The sequence below is a fragment of the Hippoglossus stenolepis genome, chromosome 10 (assembly GCF_022539355.2).
Source record: "Hippoglossus stenolepis isolate QCI-W04-F060 chromosome 10, HSTE1.2, whole genome shotgun sequence".
Classification (NCBI taxonomy): Eukaryota; Metazoa; Chordata; class Actinopteri; order Pleuronectiformes; family Pleuronectidae; genus Hippoglossus; species Hippoglossus stenolepis.
In genome coordinates, this window is record NC_061492.1 from 18,510,145 (window position 1) to 18,527,004 (window position 16,860).

General features: G+C 40.5%; 2 protein-coding genes across 9 annotated transcripts in view; both read left to right on the top strand.

Moving 5' to 3' along the window:
• The window catches only part of myt1lb (myelin transcription factor 1-like, b), a 112,092-nt gene extending 105,538 nt beyond the window's left edge, over positions 1-6,554 (top strand). For all 8 annotated transcript variants that reach the window (XM_035169108.2, XM_035169106.2, XM_035169107.2 and 5 more), the window contains 5 exons: positions 66-160; positions 717-820; positions 912-959; positions 1,946-2,008; positions 3,836-6,554. In XM_035169108.2, the coding sequence (XP_035024999.1) occupies positions 66-160; positions 717-820; positions 912-959; positions 1,946-2,008; positions 3,836-3,976 (451 nt within the window). In that variant the 3' untranslated portion in view covers positions 3,977-6,554. The remainder of the gene's footprint in view (positions 1-65; positions 161-716; positions 821-911; positions 960-1,945; positions 2,009-3,835) is intronic.
• A 4,364-nt stretch (positions 6,555-10,918) lies between these two features.
• LOC118116183 (peroxidasin) overlaps positions 10,919-16,860 on the top strand; it is a 59,248-nt gene continuing 53,306 nt past the window's right edge. Inside the window, exon 1 of the mRNA XM_035167577.2 lies at positions 10,919-11,211. Within this exon, the coding sequence (XP_035023468.1) occupies positions 11,027-11,211 (185 nt within the window). The 5' untranslated portion in view covers positions 10,919-11,026. The remainder of the gene's footprint in view (positions 11,212-16,860) is intronic.

The window sequence follows — 16,860 nt, forward strand, 5'->3', positions numbered from 1 at the left end:
TCAACAGTCTATAAAACCACTATGGCTCATTGTGTGTGTATGTGTGTTCTCGTTTGTGCCTGCAGTCTGTCGGGTTGTCCGCGTGCCACCTCCGCCATGAGGAAAGCCAGGCTCTCCGGAGTGGAAATGCTCACAATAAAGCAGCAACGCGCCAGCAACGGTAACTCCAACCACCACCCGCCCGCACAATGCAGCCAATCAGGGACATGGACATGGAATGAGAACTGAGCAGAGCTTCAAATTTCATATACCAGCGTCTGTGTGTGTGTGTGTGTGTGTGTGTGTGTGTGTGTGTGGTGATCAGAGTAAAGGCTTAAATTGGAAATAAGCTGCCACATTCAGTAGAGTGTAATGAGAAGAGTGGCTCCAATCTGAAATAACAGAGCGGAGTAATCACACGTGTAATATCTGAGTAATAGATCGCCCGTTTTCCGAACACTTCACTAGATTTCACCGCCTCGTGGAGGAATGTGACAAGATCATAATGTAATTTGTCCGCGAGACCGTTGAGTCTTAATCAGCTAAAATGACCTGAACCGGCTGCATTGTAAAGGTGAAGGCAGTCGCACACGTAGTCCGGCGGAATCTTCGTTCGGCCGCGGAGTCACATTGTGTCATTTTTAATTACTTCAGCCCAGGCATAAAGGCCGTTAATCTAATTTATGACGGAATTCCTGCGTTAAAGTGTCAGTGCTAATGGCGCCGCTCATCTGCAGGGCTGGAGAACGAGGAGGAGATCAAACAGCTGGACGAGGAAATCAAAGACTTAAGTGAATCCAATTCGCAGGTGGAGGCGGACATGATCAAACTGAGAACGCAGGTAAGTCCCCTGCCTCACGTGCTACCTGCGTTGGCGCCCTGGCCCCCCTTGCTTGTACCCTTGTAACACCCTGTCATCCTCCTCCACTCAGATCACGACAATGGAGTCCAACCTGAAGTCCGTAGAGGAGGAAAACAAGGTGATTGAACAGCAAAATGAATCTCTCCTGCATGAGCTGGCCAACCTCAGCCAGTCACTGATTAACAGTTTAGCTAATGTCCAGCTCCCTCATATGGTAAGGGTCACCAGGAACGGCGAGCCCGGCAAGTTGCAGAATAAAAAATGGCTAAATGTAGCATTATAGCAGCTCATTCATTTATTTATTTGTGCATTTAACCACAGCCTATTCTTTGCATGCTGAGTTGAGAATGTGGAGCGGTGCTTGTCATTCCGAGCTGCGAGGGGGAGTTGGGAAATCAGGTCAAACAAACATGTATCAAAGTGCATATTGAGGTTTTGCATGTGTTTTCACAAATGTATAATTGACAGTTCTTATCCTAAATGTGAAATTTTGATTAATTTGGCAAAAATTGTCATTTTAATTCTGATATTGGACGTTTTTAAGGATGGAAACCTGTTTTTTTGGGAGGAAAATGTGCTTCAAACACCACATTTCATCTGCTATCATTCAGTCGGTCGATTTTTGGCTCTTGGATTTAACACAAATATTGTTGCCAGGAGTTTCAAAGCAATCACACATTATTCTGTCCTGTTTCATCCTTCTCGCATAATGGATCATTTACGATTCATTGACAAAGGAATGAATTAAACCTCAGTCAAGCATTCTTATCTTAGGGGTGAGGCATTTTTTATAATTACATCCTCCTTTCATATTCCAGCAGTTTTAAAAAATCAATGACAGTCTAGTCTAATGAATTAAAGTTCTTAGGATTTTACAGAGGATACATTACAACACCAGGGGGCCACTCTGAGGACATGGGTTGGCTTGGCTCTGTGTTTGTCTTGTTTGTCTTCATCAATGTCCAGCTTCTACCAGTTTGAAGCCGTCTGTGTTGTGGCTTTATATCCAATACTGCCACCTAGTGTTTTCATGCGAATACAACAGCTTGGATTCTCAAAGCGAGCTAAATGGAATGTGTCCTTCTTTTTTTTTTATCTCCACAGAAACCACTGGCACACAAAGAGCCTCCACTACGGAATAACAGCTGCTTACAGATGCACCAGCAAGTAAGTCAATGAGTCACACCATTGAAATGGCTCTTTTCGTGCTGCATATTGTTTTTCACCTCCTCTATAAATGTAATTTTTATGGAAGCAAAGAAAGGCCAACATTTTGATTCTTGAAAGCAGAAAATCTAATTGTTAAACTTATAGTAACTATTGAATTTTCTAATATCACCAAATTATTATGGTTTGAATTCCACCTTGATATTAAGTAATCTTTTGTGTGTCAATAGTCCATTTTGCTTAGGAACCTTCCCGACTGAGTAAAATGACCCAGAGGTATTTCAGCAGCCGCCATAATAAGAGCTGTTCAAATTCTCTAAATGATTAGGAAAGGAGCTTCAATTCTTCCTAACTTTTCTCATTTAGCATAGGACACATTGGACCATCCTTTATGAAAGGAGAGGAGAAAATTCCGCCCAACAATTCTTTGCGGCAGCAAAATTTAAAGCAAAACATTGTTATAGTTGCACCTGGACACACCCACATAAATATAAAAAAAAACAGAACAGCTGTTTTATTCTCATGACATGATCCAGAACTGATGTGAATCCTCACATGATCGTCTGAGCTCCAGTCCGGAGTCACAATAAACAACAAACATACTGAACTTAGAGTTCATATCATCATCACAACTAAATACAGATATAGAGAATGCAAACCCACTGCCTGTGGAATGGACAGAATATTTTTTTCTCCTCTTATATAAGGTTTTCTCCTTGTATATACCTCACGTTAGTAAATTATTTCAACATTTCAGTCCTTTTTGTTTTATTTTCATTATTAATCAGATCTGTTATTTCCTGTAAGTAGATGATTAAATGTTCCCTCTGTATAAACTGAAAACATCTTTTCTCAGAACTTATGATTCTGTTTTGGACAGGAGACTTTATTATAACTGTCAGTGCTCAGCCAACAGCACAGAGTACCTTACAGTCTGTGCGTATCTTCTGTTTTAAATAAAGTTTTTTTGTCTATATTTTTTAAAGTAGAGTCAGATTTTCTCCGCACAGTGGCTCTCTTTTTCTAGATTATTTGTACTTTCCGAAAGTACACTTTGTCCTAGTGGTGACTCCCAGTAATACAAGGAAAAATGCCCATTGTCTACACAGACAATTGGCTGCTGGGGCATTTACGGATCTTTAATAGACCAATATCAGCAGATATAATCAGAACAATACTTTGGTACAGCTCAAAGTCATTCTTATCTTATCATAGCATAGGCTTGAAAAACTACTTTGAAATGTGTGATGTGATCCTATTGGAAAGTCTGTGGGCTGAGTGAGACCACATTGGCAAAGGCAGCAGGAAAATGCCTCCAGAATGAAGTACATTTACTATGTACCTGTACATTTGACATGTATCTGTACTTGGTACTTTTTGCTTTTACTCCACTATGCATACAGTATATTTGCAAATATCTGTACTTTCTACTGCCCCCACTGCTAAAAGAATCCTAGAGGAAACAATACGTATAACATTTAATTCTTACAGTATTTTTTTTTATGTACACACTTACTCTTACTATAGCAGAAAGGTTAATGTGGTAGTCCTACCTTTACCTTTTGGCTATTTATTTGTACTTGTACTTAAGTTAAATGTTTGAGTACTTCCTCCACCACTGGTTTTGATTGAAGTGAAGTGCCATGCAATGCTAATGTCATTCAGTAGTTACTTTTTTTAATAATTAAGTATTCTGTTTGAAATGACGATGGTCTTTACTTGCTCATGTCATATATGCATGTGTGATGTATGCTCCCATGACCTGTATTTTTTTGTTGTTACTTTGAAACTTTATTGTAACTTTTTGTTGTGTCTCTGTTCCTGCAGGAGCAAATCAGCGATCAGAACTTTGATGCCTATGTGACCACTCTAACGGATATGTACACAAATCAAGAGCAGTATCAGAGCCAGGAAAACAAAACCCTGTTGGAAAACATCAAGCAAGCCGTGCAAGGGATCCAAGTGTAACCACTTCTTTAAGTGAAGGGACATTTTTTTTTGTTCCCCCCCGGCAGGTCTGGACGGTGCATCAAATCCACACACAAACAGGCAGTGGCGGTTTCAGCTCCTCGTTGCGGTGCAGTGACTTATATAGTGTTATATATTCTGAATTCTCTCAAAAAAGAGGTGTTATGCTTAGGAAGACCTCAAGATCATTACTTTTCCGTCTTTCTTTTCCTTTTTGGGTCTTGCTTTGAGGAAGAACATTAAAAGAGACAAACCGCAGAATAGTTTTTGAGGACATTCACATTTTGTACGTTTTCATATGAGCTGACATAGTGTCATGTAATGTTTCTAGCTGCTCATGTATGCACATTTTTAGTGTATATTTCTGAACAGTACAAGCTAATGATTACGGAACGAGAGTTCTTTTTATCGTTTGACGACAAAAGCATTTTAGATGAAAAAACGGACAGTGAAATAAAAACGAAAAAACTACGAGCCAGGAGGAAGCTAGTTATTTTTCTGCTCACGGGTGGATTTTGGACTGGATGATTTTAGATGTTTTGTTCTTCTTCTCCTCCTCCTCCTCCTCCTCTTCTTCATCTTGCGTGTAGATTGTTCAAGAGCAAGAACTGGTTTGCGAATTGCTTTATTTTCTGACAATGCTTGAGAAACGTTTGTGTTTTGTTTTGATGAAGAACAACAAAAAAGGATGTGTAGCTGTAGGTGGGGGCATTTTCAATTGGTGCTGTAAAGGAAACTGACCTGATGTTTGTATGAATGTATGTATGAACAGTTATATTGTAAACATCATTACACGGAAACCCGATGGTGGAATTCCCATTAATCTAGGAGAGAAAATTCCTAGAGGAACACATCTGTGCGGTGCATGCATGTTCACATGCTCATCCTTATTAACTAATCTCAAATAGAAAAATGATGTGTAAAGACAATGACCACATTCGAGCCTTTCTAGTATCAAATCTGCTCAATCTCGAGACCTGTCGTTGCTAGGATCCAGAAACGTCTCAGCAATATAATAATTAAATAATTTGTTTATCGTAGGTACAGGATGCAATCTGCAAAGGAAAGAAAAAAAAAGGTTGGGTATATGCAATTTCTTGTTTATAAGCATAGCGGGGTAACGTGAATCTTTTTAATATAACCTATGTAAAATATTGATTTTTATACAAATCTTTTAATACAAAAGTCTTTTTAAAAAAGAGGAAGGAACCTGGACATTGAGATTTAGATGGGAAAGTATATGAGTTCCACTTTTTGTCTGTACGATTTTGCACAGGGACACCTTCGTTTCCATGTTTTGATGTTCTTACAGGAACTAAAAAGCAGTACCCGAGCACCTAAAAAAAAGGAGGGTTTCAGAGGGTTTTTGTAAAGAGTATTTATAGAGTATGACAGCGGGACTTACAGGGTCACTGTCCCCACTTATGTGCCAGTAGACTATTTGCACTTGTCCTTGAAGATATTATCCTTTGCGTACGGCGGCGTGCAATTTTTTTCCAGGCGACCTCTTTGGCACACGATTGGAGCAACCAACCGCTCGGAGCCACTGCGGGCGTGGATTTAGTACCACTGAGAGAGGAGGAACAGGGACTTGAAATCAGAGAAGCGGATGATTATAACCATAGCAGTTATACTGTAGGCTATTATGTAAAAACATTAACAATGTTCTTTCATTTTTGCTATGTTTTAGGAAGATGAAGTTATCCCCCAGCAGCACTTTATATCTAATCACTGTACAAAGGATTAAATAGTCAATCAATTCAAGGTTTTTAAAAAAAAGTGGAAGAAAACGTAGGTCTGGTGAAATGAGACCTTCGAGGGGTGATCCAGTCGCAGGCTGCGTGCACACCCCTCCGTTCTGTTGTTCTAGTTGTTAGCGATCATGTTCAGAATTTGCCTTTTTGAGAGCTAATGCAAAAGGTGCTTGTCGTTCACCTGATTGAATCTCATCTATTGTACTTTACTGTCCTCTTTCAGGACTCTACTACCCATCATCCATGACTGCATACGCCTTTTCTCCACAGCATCGTGTCTGCAGCTTTTTGCCAATATAGTAATGCTTCAGTAGAGTAATAGCTAGTACCAGTTTTTGAATTACTTCTCATTATCAGTGAAAATGGAAAAAGGGGTTTTAAAGCACAAACTGGCTGCTCATCTGATGTTGGTACATAAATAACAAATCTGAAAAAGAGTTATCTGTGACTATCTATAGGGAACACAAAAACGGTCGTCAAGTATTTAGAATGCTGACTTTTCATATAAATTATTGTGACTCCATCAGAGTTTATTATTTTCTTTGAGCCGATTCATTTTGAGGTTGATTTGAGTGACCATTAACAAAGACAGGATTTTGTATAAACTATTGTGCTCTCTGTGGAACTGAAGTTTGATTTATTTTTGTACTACACAGCATGGATTTGTTGACATTTTAATTTTGCTATAAATGTGTGAGATCACAAGTTGCTGTGATATTTAATTTATAAATTGTGAACTTTGTACAATTTTTGTCATGCTGGATGTTGACACATCTTACTCTGAATAAAGAAAAAAAATGTGTTGCCAGAGGCCTGTAAAATAACTCCTTTTCTGTGCTCATTACACATTGACACTGCTGAACATTTCTCCATTTTAAGTGTTTTATCACAGTGACTTACTGAAGAAAAGAAGCTTCCATCCATCCATGATGTGTATCGCTTATCCTTTGAGGGTCTTTGGGGGTGGACATTGTAGTTTCAGATGTTTAGCAGAAAATGTATTCATTTTTGGGTGAGGTCTGTCAGATCACGCATTTGTGATCTATTGGGGGGGTTGTGTGATACTCTGTGTTCATGTTGTGAGGAAGCCACATGAGAGTCAACCTGAAGAATCAGCAACTCTCAACATTCAAGTAGAATTTTTTCCGCAGGAGCCAATCCCAGCTGATATTGGGTGTGAGGTGGGGGTACACCCTGGACAGGGCGCCCCCGTATCACAGGGCCAACACAGAGACAAACAACCTTAATTCCACAAATTAAATGTGGAATTAAGTTGAAAACAACCCCTGACGGACAAGCTTCCCTCAAATTGTCCTGTTCTTGTTGCAATTAAATGGCAATTAAATTTTATACTCCACATTTGTTGAAAATGAAAACTTTTAATATATAGACCAAACAATGCTGAAAATATGTGCATTTATGTGTACATTTTATTATAAGTTATTTACAATGAACTTTTTGGTTAAACTGTAAAATATCAAGTTATCAATTACATTTCTTTGTCAAAAGGGTTTTATAATATCTTAAGAATAAATGTCAAATTTTATAAATAGTTGAGCTCTAGTCTAAATAGATCTGTCTGTCCGTTATCTATACTGCTTATCCACTAAGGTGCCAGTAGTAGATAAATAGATAAATGATGGATAATTGATAGATTTCAAATTCAGCTCTCAGGCGGAACCAAACTGAGGACACTGAGTATGAGGTTCGAACCTCACTACCAGGGTATCTACTGTCTTTGTAAACACTAACAATAACTAAAGTGATAGTTATCACAGCCCTGAGTTTCAGAGATACCATCTGTCATCGGGAGGCGTCTTCAGACTGACGCCTCTAATGTAAAGACTGTAGTTTGAAGAGTGTGCACTGATTTGTGGTCTTTTATCAGAACCTGTTATACACATTTCTAATCGTTTGTGCTTCTGGACCTGACAATTGTCCCCTTCCACTCATACAGGAAAGTGTCATTCTATCCCTGGACTTACACTTTTGGTTTTCAATTAACCTTCAGGTATATTTTTGCTCAGGGGAACATCATTTAATGTCTTGAATCAGTTTTTCTGAAAAAACAGAAATGAAAATATTTGAAGGAAGCACAAGAACGTCAGCTACGCCTGAGTACATCATCATGTACAAAACCTAACCAAGAACTGATCGTAGTGGGAGACTTTAACCATTGAGACTAGGATGGTGTAATATACAGCAGGGAACTTAGAGATCCTCATCTATGCTACTCCATAGAGGTTTGGATTTCAATTTGTGTCCATTAAGGCCCTGACTTCAGATTTAACTGAATAAATAAATATAATAATAATAACATTAAAATAACTCTGACTTTGCACACATGGTGGAACTAAAAAACAAATAAGATAATGATCAAAACCAAGGTGTTAGGAAATGATGAAAGGTCATGCAGGTCATTAGGTCACCGAGAAAATATCGGCAGCAGCTTCCTGACACATGGAACACATGAAAAGATAAAGTGGAAGTCACAACTGCTTATGATTTATTCTAACTTAAACATATTTTGTGGCCCTTACGAGCCATGATGTAGTACAACAGAAGGAAATTCACCAATATACACCAGTGGAGATTGTCAGCACAGCTCTCTGACAATAAAATAGCCCAGTCCACAGAATGTTTTGTTTTTATTGAGGGGACCAGAATATTCTGAAACAAAGCTTCCCTAGTTAATCTGTGCCTTCAGTCTGTCAGGCTGTGGAAATGCTAACAACAGTCATGGAACAGTATTGTTAATGGCTGAAATGGTAACAATGACGCAGCTGTGTGCCAGCAACAGGGGACGCATCCACCTCTCACCCACACAATGCAGAAATCAAGAACATGGATGTGGAATGAGGTTAATGCAGTTACAATTTGAGATAATAGACCAATCAGGAGGCAGCAAGCGAGGAGTACTCCGTGAGCTGCAGCCGCTGATGAGTGGCATAAAATTATTTGATAGGTTGTGAAAAATGGGTTACAGGGTACGTGTTATTTCAGTATATGACCAGCAGATGTCAGCAAACCCAACCTATTGACAAAGGAACGCTAGTGTAACAACAACAATGCTGTAGATACAGTTTAACTTCATGTCAATGACGCTCTTCAACAAATAAAATGTCAATTTATGTGAAGTGGTGAAGCATTTAAATTTCTCCTTTCTGATTGGTGCGTCAGGTGGACATCTTTATAGTGCTCACCTGTGACTGATCGGATGCTAATTAGCCCTGAAATTAGCTTAGCTTTACCTTGCTGACTAAGAGAATTGAATATTAATATATTTTCTCATCCATATGAAAACAATATTTGTTTGACATAGGCATAAAACAAAGAACATTTTCAGGTTCTTAGCTGGAAATAGCATTTCAGCTAATTTTTTGAACACACCACCACTTTGTAGTGCTTTTGTATTAAAACCAAACCAAAACATATCATAGGCAGTACTCTGCCGCCACCACCAGGGGCCACCAGTGGCCTTCCAACTAAAAATATCAGCTCGCTTTACATTCCTTTGTTCATTTTTGTCATATTTCCCCATTTACAGAGAGGACAAAAGTCTTCTTCAAGGCAGATGTGTCAACATGTCAGAACAAGAATATGTCAAATCAATAATATTAATCAATGCATTTCATTTAGGTATGACAAGAGCAGGGCATCTTTTTTACGTTTGCTCATTGGTTTAACTTAACATTTCTATTTTATTGTAATCACCATATCAAAGAGACTTATTCAGCTCTGCTGTAACATGGAACGCTACAGGAAGCTATTCACTCTGTACAGTGATCCTCCACTGTGACGGGACAGAATAGTTTTTCCTTGTATGAGGAAAAAAACTGCTTGATTTATCACTTTATGTATTACATCTGTTTTTTGCAGGGTTGTCTGGCTCTCTCTTTCTATATTATACAGCTAACATAAAAAATGTACAGTGTATGATCATCACACGGTATGGGGCTATCTTGAGTCCCTGTGTTTTTATTATTATTTACATTTATTTTATTTAATAATTATTATTATTTAAAGAATTTGTTGTATTATATTCTATTACATTAGTTAAAATTTGCTTCACCAGCTACAGCATTAATCAAATAATAAAAGTAGCTTTATTTACACTCATATGTCTTACTTTTGAATGCAGGATGTAGGGGAGTATTCTTACACTTTTTGCCACTTTTACTTAAGGGTGTGTATTTTCAAGTGTCAAGGTTACATCTTTACAGAAATGTCCTCAAGTACACCGAACAACCTAATCCCATAATGCAATGGCTCTCAAATGGGGGTCCCTTACGGTCCTTGATTCATTCATTATAATAATCATGTTATATTCAGTGTTGACATGATGAAAATGTTTTAAATACATGTCGAATATCTTTTAAGGATATTTCTATCATGCTGACCTCACAAATAACTAATTAGAGGTGTCAAATTATAATTAAAGGTCCAGTGTGTAAGATTTAGGTGAAAGGGATCTATAGGCAGAAATTGAATATAAAATAATTCTAGTGATGTTTTCACTAGGTCGTAATCATCTAAATCGTACAAGTTGTTCTTTTCTTTACCCTAGAATGAGCCATTTGTATTTACATCAGGAGCGGGTCCTCGCTACTGAGGCTGCCATGTTTTTTACAGTAGCCCAGAGTGGACAAACTAAACACCTTTTGAGTTTTTATGACAACTGAAGGCTACCACTGATTCTCAACATGCAACATGCAACTTCACCACTAGTGGTCACTAAATCTTACACACTGAACCTTTAAAGCTAAACGTAGGGGGTCCCGGGAATATCATCTATCTTGTGTGGGCTCCATCTCTGAGAAAAAAGAGAAATCCGTCGCTATAATTTGCTCAATGACATTTTGAGATTACAGCAAAGTTTAGTATCATGACAAAAGGGTTCACTTAGGCTGTAACAAATTATTGGATGTTGGGGAGGTGGAGTCCTGCGAATTTTGAAATTAGTCAAAATGACTTTGCAAAAAAAGTGAAGTATGGTGGGTTAAAGCAAACACTCATAAGGTTATTACAATCTTACAATCTTTTGGATACTGACGCTTCACTTGCATGAGGGGGACCTTTCTCTCTCTCTCTCGCTCTCTCTCTCCCAGTAGAGCAGCCTCTCTCTCTCTCTCTCTCTCTCTCTCTCTCTCTCTCTCTCTCTCTCTCTCTCTCTCTCTCTCTCTGTGTGTGAGTGTGTGAGAGAGTGTGTGTGTCTCTGTGTCTGTGAGTGTGTGTCTGTGTCTGTGTGTGTGAGGGCCAGCTGGCGGTCTGTGCTCTGCTCGGCTCACTGCTAGCAATGGCGCTGCGGGCTGCCCAGCTCTTCTCTGCGCCTCTCCTCGCGGCCGCCCTGTTGCTGCTGGTCGCGGGACCACGGTCCGGACTCTGCTGCCCGAGCCGCTGCCTGTGTTTCCGAACCACCGTGAGATGTATGCACCTAAACCTGGAGACGGTGCCGGCAGTGTCCCATCAGACCACCATCCTGTGAGTAGCCTCTCCTTTTTCCCTTTTGCCTCAGAACCGAACGGGAACCGACCCGCGGGGAGGAGGAGGAGGAGGAGGAGGAGGACGCGGGGGAACGCGGAGAAAACTCGGAAGAGTTGTGAAGGTTGATAAAGTTAGCGCGAAGTTTTTCTTTCTTTTTTTTCAAATAGCTGAGGACTAAAGCTAAACTTACGTAACGCTCCACCGCAGTCTATCACAATGTCTCCCCCCGGGTTGGGGCACCTGTGTGCGGGTTCAGCTGGTCAGAGCAGAGGCTCGTCTGACGGGTGTTTCGGGGTCACAGCCCGCGGGGGATGCGCAGCGTTTCACCGGGCTCTTCACCGGGCTCTTCACCGGCGGAGCCACAGCGAGTGTTAACGTCTCCTTCCCCGGGACATGAAACACACTTAGACTGCAAGTGAGAGACCAATTAGATTTTATTGAAACCACAGCCTGCTCTCCCCCCCCCAACACACACACACACTTATATCTTTTGGGGGGAGATTCTACGTGTTCCAGGCGGGGGTGGACTTCATTTCCCAGAGAAGATGTTTGCTCCAGAGCAGCTCGATGGAGGACTTCCTGATCCCTTTGCAATCTTGGGGGACAACAAAGGGGGCAGCTCTGACAGCCTGTACCACAGCAGGGTCCTCAGAATTAGCCTTGTCCTCTGGGCCGAGCCCACAGCCCTGAAGGGAACCCGCGGTGCAAGTCTGTGCGGATCTCCCCCCCCCCCCCTAAAGGAAAGAAAAAGTCTACCCTGCACCACAGCAATGAAAGGATTGTTTAGGATGCCTGTAGGATGTGTCTAAATCTGATCAAAGGGGCAGATCAGAGCAGGCGAGCATGCTTTGGTTTCCCCAGGATCTTGTGCTGGTGTGAGCTTTGAAGCTCTAGCCACTTGTTGCCTTAGCTCGGCTGTCAAGTCAGTACATGAACACAGGTCGTACCTGGCCTTCCCTCATTCTGCTGTATAAAAATGTTCCCTCACATCGCTGGATGTCTGCGGTGCGAGAACTCGCATACACCAACCGTAAGCTCACCTAGGCGCTGTTGTCTAAATGTGAGGATGAGTTGTGTTCATGCATTTTTGTGGTCCTTCTGCTGTGGTAGATCAAACGAAGCCTCATAACCTAGTCGTCAAAGTTGATTAAAAAAGGTGGGAGGTGTTTTAAATCCTTCTTTCTGGAGTTTCTGTTAGCTTTTAAATGATATTGTACTAAGGTCTTATGGGTCAGAGCTTTCCTTGAGGTCCTAAGTGGTTTGTGGGATTAAGTCAGAGAAAGTAAAGAAATCTTTTTTGTTGCATAGATACTTGATCTGGAGCTGTGTGTTATGATTGGGAGATGACTCACCATGCAAGCCTTTTAGTGTGTTAAGCACAACATGATGGAAAAGTCAAGCATTTGTTGACTTATTAAGTTATTCAGGGAAAGAAATTAAAATTTAACAGTATCTGTTAATCATATGAAATCTACTCCTGTTTATCTTTTTGTTGCATGACCCTTTTTCGATATATTTGTACAGCTGTAGTCTTGCTCTAGTGAGTCAGGCAGTTTCAATTAGCATTGAATTTCCTTTATTATGACCTCCGGTGTTATGTGTGTGTGTATTCATCTATATATGCATCATTAAGCAAGTTTCTAAGGTGGAAACAGTCCAGATAAAAAAGGCGCTAAAACCCAGAGTTGTTTCCTAGTAGCTTAAAACAATGAATATCATTGTCTTCAATCTTTTGAAACTCAAAACATCTCTTTCAGTTTCCCTGTTTCCTCTGGGCCACTGCAGTAGAGAATTGAGAAGCGTTGGCTCAGACGTACTACTGCACATGGGCTTTGTGCCAGGAGCTTTTCTACATGACACTTGGACCAAAGGAACATGGACGCTTTTTTTTTTATCTATCTGGCCTACATTTGTTTTTCAGCTGTTTTCTCTATGGACTTTCTGCTTGAGGCATGATAATAAATTGTGTTTCCTCTCCGTAATGACACTGCTTCATATCTTCTCGGGGAATTGCTGGAGTTTGAGAAATGATTGTTTTTACATTAGCACTATTTTGCCAAAATCAAATATAAACAGTTTGTTTTACTGGCATTACCTCAGTAACTCTAGAAAAAGACTCAAACACAAGTATTACTATTCTGTTTTTATCACATCAAACTAAGCTTGTCAGGTTAAAGGAGGATTTGTATGTCACAAGTCAGTAGCCCAGTGTGCCATATTCGGACATCTTGGCTGGTTGCTTTATTATGACTGTTGCATTTTATATGGTGCTAGTTTAATAACAGTGACATACACATTCTGTATGTATATGTCTTCAGAGCTGGGAACATGTCAGTCAGTTGTGATCGGCTGTAATTTATAAACTGGCTCATGCTTATAGTGAACTGTATTCAGTTGATCACTGACTTTCTTTCTGTGTCGATTGAGGTTTTAAGACAAAGGTAATGTAAATAACTATTTTGAAACTGCGTACTTCATAGAAGTTGGTTTTAAGTAAACAATACCAGGTTGAAACTTACTTTAAGGCTGGATCTGGTATTGTCAATGTCCGAAATTTAGGTTTTAGTTGTAACCATGTGGAACTGCAATACGCCACTTTGCATATTCATGTGCCATTGTTTCATATTTTCTGTCTTATACCACATGGTTTCAGCCACACGTACAATTTTTCATTACATGGACCTTTTACTTGGAAACTGCCAGTGTTAAGTCCATTTAAGGTTAGGTTCAACTGATTCAGACATTTGTGTTTACACATACAGGTCCTCCAGGTAGTATCTAGAAAAGTTCAGGGTGGTAGCGCATGTGTGAGGGGAGCTTTTATCTTTCACAGTGGATAGTGCTGGGAATTCTATGACACTCACTGAATGGAGATAGGTTCCCCCTTACTCCTAGGGCATGTTGGCCAGTGTTGGCCAGTGGCCTCCCTGGAAAGTAGCTACGGTTTGTCCTAAAGTTAGAGAAAATTTGCAAATGGTGTCTGAAAATGTAGCAACGAATGTTGGCAGGTCTGCTTGTAAAGGCCCCCCCCCCGATGACATAATGGAAACTGCTTGTGACAAATTAATTTAAAATGGCTATGGCCAAAGGGGAAACTCCCCAAATCTCGACTGACCAACTAATTGTGTTACGTTGGTCATTCACACGGAATTTGGCCGACTCTATTACTTACTCACTCACTCACAGACATTGGGGAATGTAGGGCTGGACTGATGCAATTGCACAGTGTGGGACTAGCTCTCAGTTTTGTACCTGAGTGTTTTCTGAACGGCAGCGCTGAGTGTCCAGAACATGAGTGGAAACTGCTGTTTGTGGGTGCAGGAAGGCTGGTGAATCATTTCAGTGGGGGTTGGTGTCACAGTGTCACCGGGCTGTAGATTTGATTTCACAGCAATGGTTCCGCCTGGTAATGGCTTTATCGGGGACACAAATTTCTGTGACACCCTCCTTTAAGCTCTGCATGGGTTACTATCTGGCGGTCATCGTCTTGCCACTATTCTGTCTGAATGTCTCTTACTGCTCACCCTGCTCTCTTTGGCTTGGTCTGACTGAGTGTCAGTGAGTCAGGGAGAGAAAGTGGAGTTCCATTGTGTGGAATTTGCTGCAGTCAGGCTTTGTGAGGCACTCAGTCTCTGCAGCATTATGGAATGCAAAGCCAGAAATCCCCAAAGCTTTGCTCATTTGCACAGGGAGATTGGGCCCAAGATAGTTGTTGAAAGAAACTCTACTGGCCTCTTCCTGTGCCCATCCAATGCAAGACAGCTGGGGAATTATGGGGAACACTGTTTCACATTTCTTCCAAATTAGTTCATGAAAATCTATCATGAATAAAGTATGAATTTAATTTTGGCAAGTTTGATAATAGGCTCCTATTAAGTTTACTGCTCTGCAGAAATGTTTGTCCAGTCAGTTTGATGTTTTTCATGGAGGCCAAAGGCAACTTCACAACAATTGAACACAAAAACACATTTGTGAAATACTTTTCCCTCTTTTGTTGACCAATGCTTTTTATTGTCTCATTAGTTGCATTGTTTGTTCACAAAACACTTTGTGAAGTATATTCAGACACTTGGCCGAGAAAAGTCCTTCATACTGTATAATTATTCCTTATTTTTTTCAACATTTGAATCAGATTTAGATGTTAGTAAAACTTTTTGATGATTTGTCTTTCTCTTTTTTTTCAAATACTAAGCAACGCTTTCTTGAACTTATGAATGCGCTCAGGGTCACATTGATGTTCACCTGATATAGTGAACAAGCCAAGTAATCCCTCCGAGCTAATGCACGTTAACTGTGATAACAACCGAGGAGAAATGTGCATCAAGATATTCTGCAGAAACCAGACATGATACAAAAGCTACAGACTGTGTCAGACAAACAGAGTTCAGGTCTGCAGTTGCTTATCACCGACATCTTCTCCCAGCAGATACGATGATTTGACGTAGTGGAATGATTTTACCCCAGAGAGCACTGTGAAAGAAGGAAGCGGTCACTTCTCAAGTACACTGCTCACTCACTGGCAAATAAAGAAACAAAATGTTCTTGAAGAATCTCAGCCGACTGAGGAATCTTTGACTGACTGATGCTTAGAATGTTTGACTTTCAGGAGGCAGCCCCGATTTGGCAGCTTCACTGTCTCCAGTATGATTTTCCAAGTTGTGGAATTTAACAACAAAACTTAAAAAAACAAAAGTGAAATCCACCATAGCAAACAGTTCAGTGCATTTACATTCACAACACGTTATAGTCTATCAACCTAATGACTGGCAGTAAAGTGAGCTAATGTATTGATATCAATATGGCAATGTAATTGTGTTGTTTTTGGGTTTGACATTATCAAATTAATCAATTCATCATTGTCAGAAGTAGACATAAGTGGGTCACTGTGACAGTAATCGGTGCTGGACAGTCTCTAATAGATGACGCTATAGTCCGTTATCACCATAGATGTGTGTACACAACCTTTCCAGCCGAAGATTCCAGCAAAGTCAACAGTTCCTGTGATTGTTCCCAAAGTACTGTACGTGCACTACTCCTTAATGTGGATTGTTCTCCCTTTTTCATTCATTATGACCTTGAGCTGTATTCAGCAGCCCAAACCCTTCAGGATCTGTACGATTCTGACAGGCTCCTACTAGGGCTGGGCGATATGACTTCAAATCAGTATCCCGATTATTCCAATACAATTAATAACCCCCCCCCCCCAGTTTGTGAATGCACGCATTGGGGAAAGTATTAACCAAATTAACCGACATTGGCAAAATATGGTTGGTTAGAGATTATAAATGTTGGTTTTGATATATTTTTGGTTAATTGCCCAGCCGTAGCTCCTACTTTTCACCAGCTCTCCCTTGACAAGAAACAAACCCTTGTCACTTTTACGAAGGATGTGCTTTGCAGAGATCCACCGCAGCCATGTTTGGAGATCCTGGTTCTGTGTTCCTCCACCCAACAAGGAGCCAGCCATGTTCTTGTTTAGCTAAGAATGACTCACGTACACCGGAGAGTCCTTGGCATGTGTCACAAAGCCAAATGACTTTCCTGAGTAGAGAGGGAGAGAAAGAGGAGAGGTCCACACATGGCATTCAGATGCTGGTTGAATTGGGCAGTGGCCAGGTTCAGCCGTCGTCGGAGCTCAGAGAAGAA